Source organism: Prunus avium, chromosome 3 (genome assembly GCF_965620075.1).
Source record: "Prunus avium chromosome 3, drPruAviu1.hap1.1, whole genome shotgun sequence".
Classification (NCBI taxonomy): Eukaryota; Viridiplantae; Streptophyta; class Magnoliopsida; order Rosales; family Rosaceae; genus Prunus; species Prunus avium.
The window spans coordinates 27,644,089-27,649,111 of NC_142286.1; the positions used below are offsets into that span (position 1 = coordinate 27,644,089).

Below are 5,023 nucleotides of genomic sequence, written 5' to 3' on the forward strand. Positions count from 1 at the left end.
TGTTTTTATTTGGGTGGGGAAGTAAGATAACATAAAAACCGGTAGCCATTCAAAGAAAGGAAGAGTAGAAAAGTGGCTATGAACCTAAATTTTCGCAGTGCTTGTGGGTGCTGTGTTTCTCATGTTCCGTGAGTCTGGCCATTCTCATTATTTTTGGTGAATTGTTGGACCAAGGCCAAACCCATTAATTTGTCTTCAACCCAACGAGTTTGACCATTCAAATACAGAGAATAATAATGTATATATAGAGGTTTCAATCGGCTGTTAGTATACGACACCCTTTGTTTCAGATAGGATGGTCCAAATGTCACATATGCTATAATATAATATTTTTTGGCATTACCAATTTTATAGATGTGATTAATATAGTCTTAGGCTTTTAGTTTGCAACAAAATGCTGATCCTCACTAAGCTTCTTTTTTGTTTGTTATGGCGTTATCGTTAACAATTTATGCGTACACACCAACGGTTTTCCCGACTCTTTTATATCCGTCTCACATATATTAAGTGAGAGAGTTTAGAAAGAAAAAAAAATTGTCTCAATCCATAGTCCATATATAAGTTGCTTCATGGAACGTTAATTGAACCTATCCAAGCTCTGAATGCAGAAACAAGCATCCGAATATTTGAATGCGTAATTTAAAAACTATATTTCGTGTTTTAATTCGATTTGTTGTCTTTTTTTCTTTTCTTGGGTGGTATGGAAGAAAAGTTTGTCAACCCCATTAGCTGTCATGCTAAGCTTCTTAACTTTTTTTTTTTAATAAAAATTTTCACGGTCCAAAAATAGAGTTGGGTAGATATTTCTGACAACTTAAATTCCAACCGATGCAAACTCCAAATGGGTCAATACTCACTTTATCTTACAGTCAATTGCTCTTTCCTCCAGCTTCACTTTCAAGCACCATATACAAAGTCCACTAAGAACATGCTGCCTTCTCTACAAAAGCCGAGTTGCAAATTTTCAAGAGCTTTCTACTTGATGAGCTAGGAAACTCCTTTCTCTCTTTCTTTCTCACCCCAATCACAATGAGCAGCAGCCATGAGCACCACCAGCATTCTCAATCAATTTTCAGACCCTTCCGTACACACGTCCAATTAAATCATGTCTTACATTTCCTATTTTTCGGTTTAGGTTTGTCACTCGGTATCGTAACTACCTTATATTTCCAGAGCTTCTCATTCACTACTTTCCAAGCCTCCCTAAATTCCATTAATTTTAGCTCTCCAAAACCATCATCATCTACAACTCAATCACCACCACCACCAACATTGCTTGCCCCCCCGCCGCCACCGCCATTTCTAGTGCTGTCGTTCTCCACGAATGTGACCTCTAATTATACTAGTGTTTCATTGAAAGAACAAAAACCCCCCGTACACAACATGATCAGTGACGAGGAGTTGTTTTGGAGAGCTTCAATGGTTCCTCAAATTCAAAAGTTGCCTTACAAGTATGTTCCGAAAGTGGCTTTCATGTTCTTGACAAAGGGGCCTCTACCTTTGGGTCCCTTGTGGGAGAAATTTTTCGAGGGACATGAAGGCTTATACTCCGTTTATGTGCACGCACACCCTGATTTTAATGAATCAGTGCCTGAAGATTCTGTCTTCCATGGTAGAAGAATTCATAGCCAGGTAACTAGTTCCTCTAATAATTGCTAAATTGAAGTTTCTGTACATTAGTTACATTACTATGTGTTTATTATGTGTTTGCTGCCATGCTTGAGAAATGCATTAGGGTGGAACCACTACTAATCTTTGATCTCAAATTGATCCTGTGTCCAACTTCACGAACAGAGTTGAAATGTCAAAGTTAGCTGTATTAATTAAAATGGTTTTAACAATTACAGGTCACAACAAAAATTTTAAGGGTTTTTTTATTTTGGAAGAAAAAATCAGAAGGGTTTTAATTACTGATTTTGAAGGGTAAGGATTTTATAGTAAATTAATGGGTTGATGTCTAGAAAACAGAAATTATGGGGGCCTATATTAGACTAGCCCATATATTTTCGATTTATACTCATTTTCTATTAAAAGACATAAGTGTCGACTAGAAAGAAAAAAAAAACACTAATATTAGACACTACTATTGTACGTGATTAGGTGGCGAAAGTCACTATTAGTGTCTAATAGCTAAATGGGCACCAATAACTGTAATAGCTCCTTTTAACCACCTCATTATCATTATGTCCACATGGACCACCAAACTCACAATCTAACTTATTTTGTCACGAATCCAACCTTGGATTTAACTTCATTCCCGACTGATGACCTGTATAAAGCCACAACATAAAGTTATTTTCGCTACATTAGATTGCAATCAAATTACTAATAACAATTATTTGATATCAATACTTCATTTGCGTGCAGCCAGTCTATTGGGGAACATCAACAATGTTAGATGCCGAGAGACGCCTCCTAGCTAATGCACTCCTTGACTTCTCCAATCAAAGATTTGTGTTGCTGTCTGAATCGTGCATTCCATTGTTCAACTTCACAACAACTTATGACTACCTCATCAACTCAAATCTAAGCTTCCTAAGCTCATTTGACGACCCAAGGAAGCCAGGTCGTGGCCGATATAACCCTCAAATGTTTCCAATAATAAACATCACAAATTGGCGAAAAGGGTCTCAATGGTTTGAAGTGCACCGTGAGCTTGCCATCCACATTGTGTCTGACTGCAAATATTATCCTATCTTTCAAGAATACTGTCACCCTCCCTGTTATATTGATGAGCATTATATTCCAACACTGGTGAACTTGTTGTACACTGAGTTGAATTCAAATAGGAGCATTACTTGGGTGGATTGGTCAAGGGGTGGTCCTCATCCTGGGAAATTTGGATGGAGTGATATCACAGATGAGTTTTTGAATCGGATTCGGTTTGGATCAGAATGTGAATACAATGGCAATACAACTTCAATATGTTTCTTGTTTGCTAGAAAATTTATGCCTAATACATTGGAGCCTTTGTTGCGGGTTGCTCCTTTGCTGCTTGGTTTTGATCCGTAGAATTTGTTAGAACAATATTAAACTTATGATGTAATTTATTCCCCTTCTCAATTGTTCTATTTATTTCATACATGAAGTTTTTGCTAGATAAATTAGCTTCAAAATTTTACATATGAAAAAAATTGATGCATTATGCCTAAAAGTTTCTTTTTTTCTTCTAAATATAGTTCTTCCCTATATTTAGTCAAATAATATGGTAGAATATTTTCAGATGTATTTCATTCTCCGAAAGGAGGTATTTATAATACAAGGTTACAAACCCTAGTAGGGTTTAATTAGGAAATAAGTGGAATCCTAATCACATAATATTTATACAAAAGGAAAAAATAAATAAACCCTAATAGAATAGGATATATCTCGCCAACACTCCCCCTCAAGTTGGAGCAAAGACGTCACGCATGTCCAACTTGTCAAGCGAGTTACGAAAGATACTTGTAGAAACAGCTTTCGTAAGAACATCGGCTAACTGATACTCTGAGCGGATGAACAGAAAGGAAACAATCTCTGCATCCAACTTTTCTTTAATGAAATTTCGATCAACCTCCACATGCTTTGTACGATCATGTTGTAACGGGTTATGTGCAATTGCAATCGCAGCCGTATTGTCACAATATAAATCCATGGGTTTCTTAGGCCCAAAACCAAGGTCTCTCAATAATCTCCTCAACCATAGTAACTCAGATACACCATGAGTCATTCCCCAATACTCGGCCTCAGCACTAGATCGAGACACCACCTTTTGTTTCTTGCTCCTCCACGTAACAAGATTACCACCAACAAACATAAAATACCCAGATGTCGAGCGCCTATCTGTAGCTGAACCTGCCTAATCATCATCTGTGTACTCTTCCACATCTGTATGACCGTACTTGGAAAACATTAACCCCTTGCCAGGAGCCCCTTTGAGGTACCTCAAAATACGTGTCACGGCACCCATATGATCTTCACTAGGTGAGTGCATAAACTGACTCACTACACTCACTGCATATGCAATATCTGGACGTGTATGAGCCAAATAAATTAATTTTCCCACAAGCCGTTGATACCGCTCCTTATCAGTAGGAGCTTGATCAGGATACAACCCCAACTTGTGATTCTGTTCACTAGGAGTATAAATGGGTTTACAATCCAACATTCCAGTTTCTGCAAGCAAGTCCAAAATATACTTTCTTTGGGACAGAAAAATACCATGCTTAGATCTGGCAACTTCAATCCCAAGAAAGTATTTCAAGTCACCTAATGATTTCATCTCAAATTCAAACGCAAGATATTTCTGAAGATTCTGTATTTCTACCTGATCATCTCCAGTTACAATCATATCATCAACATAAATTATTAAAGCTGTCAATTTACCTTTGCGACGTTTCAGAAACAAAGTATGATCCGCGTTACTTTGTACATACCCAGACTTCCTCATAGATGCAGCAAACCTCCCGAACCAAGCTCTTGGAGACTGCTTTAATCCATACAATGATTTCCGTAGCTTGCACACCATACCCTCCTTAGAGGTCACAAGGATACCCGGTTGAGAATCCATGTATATTTCTTCTTTGAGGTCACCATGGAGGAACGCATTCTTGACATCAAATTGTAACAGCGGCCAGTCATGATTAGCAGCTAAGGATAAGAGTACGCGTACAGTGTTGAGCTTAGCCACTGGAGCAAAGGTCTCCGTGTAATCCACTCCATATGTCTGAGTATACCCTTTTGCTACCAATCTTGCCTTGTAACGGTCAATGGAACCATCAACCTTATGCTTCAAAGTAAACACTCATCTGCACCCAACAGCCTTTTTCCCTTTTGGTAAAGGAACTAACTCCCAAGTAGCATTCTTGTTCAAGGCTTCCATCTCAATATGCATTGCATCTACCTAGTTTTGATCAGATAGAGCATCCTGCAACTTAGTTGGCACACATACACTAGATAATTGACACAAATATGATGTATATGACTTAGATAAATGATGAGTTGACATATAATGGTTAATGGGATATTTGGACTTGGCATGTAT

At 37.9% G+C, this 5,023-nt stretch overlaps 1 protein-coding gene across 1 annotated transcript; it reads left to right on the forward strand.

Moving 5' to 3' along the window:
- The first annotated feature begins 874 nt into the window (after nt 1-874).
- Nucleotides 875-3,048, forward strand: LOC110771065 (Core-2/I-branching beta-1,6-N-acetylglucosaminyltransferase family protein). Its single transcript, XM_021975298.2, has 2 exons — nt 875-1,632; nt 2,368-3,048. The coding sequence occupies exons 1-2, from the start codon at nt 1,030-1,032 to the stop codon at nt 3,010-3,012; spliced, it is 1,248 nt and encodes a 415-aa protein (XP_021830990.2). The 5' UTR covers nt 875-1,029; the 3' UTR covers nt 3,013-3,048.
- The last annotated feature ends 1,975 nt before the right edge of the window (nt 3,049-5,023 follow it).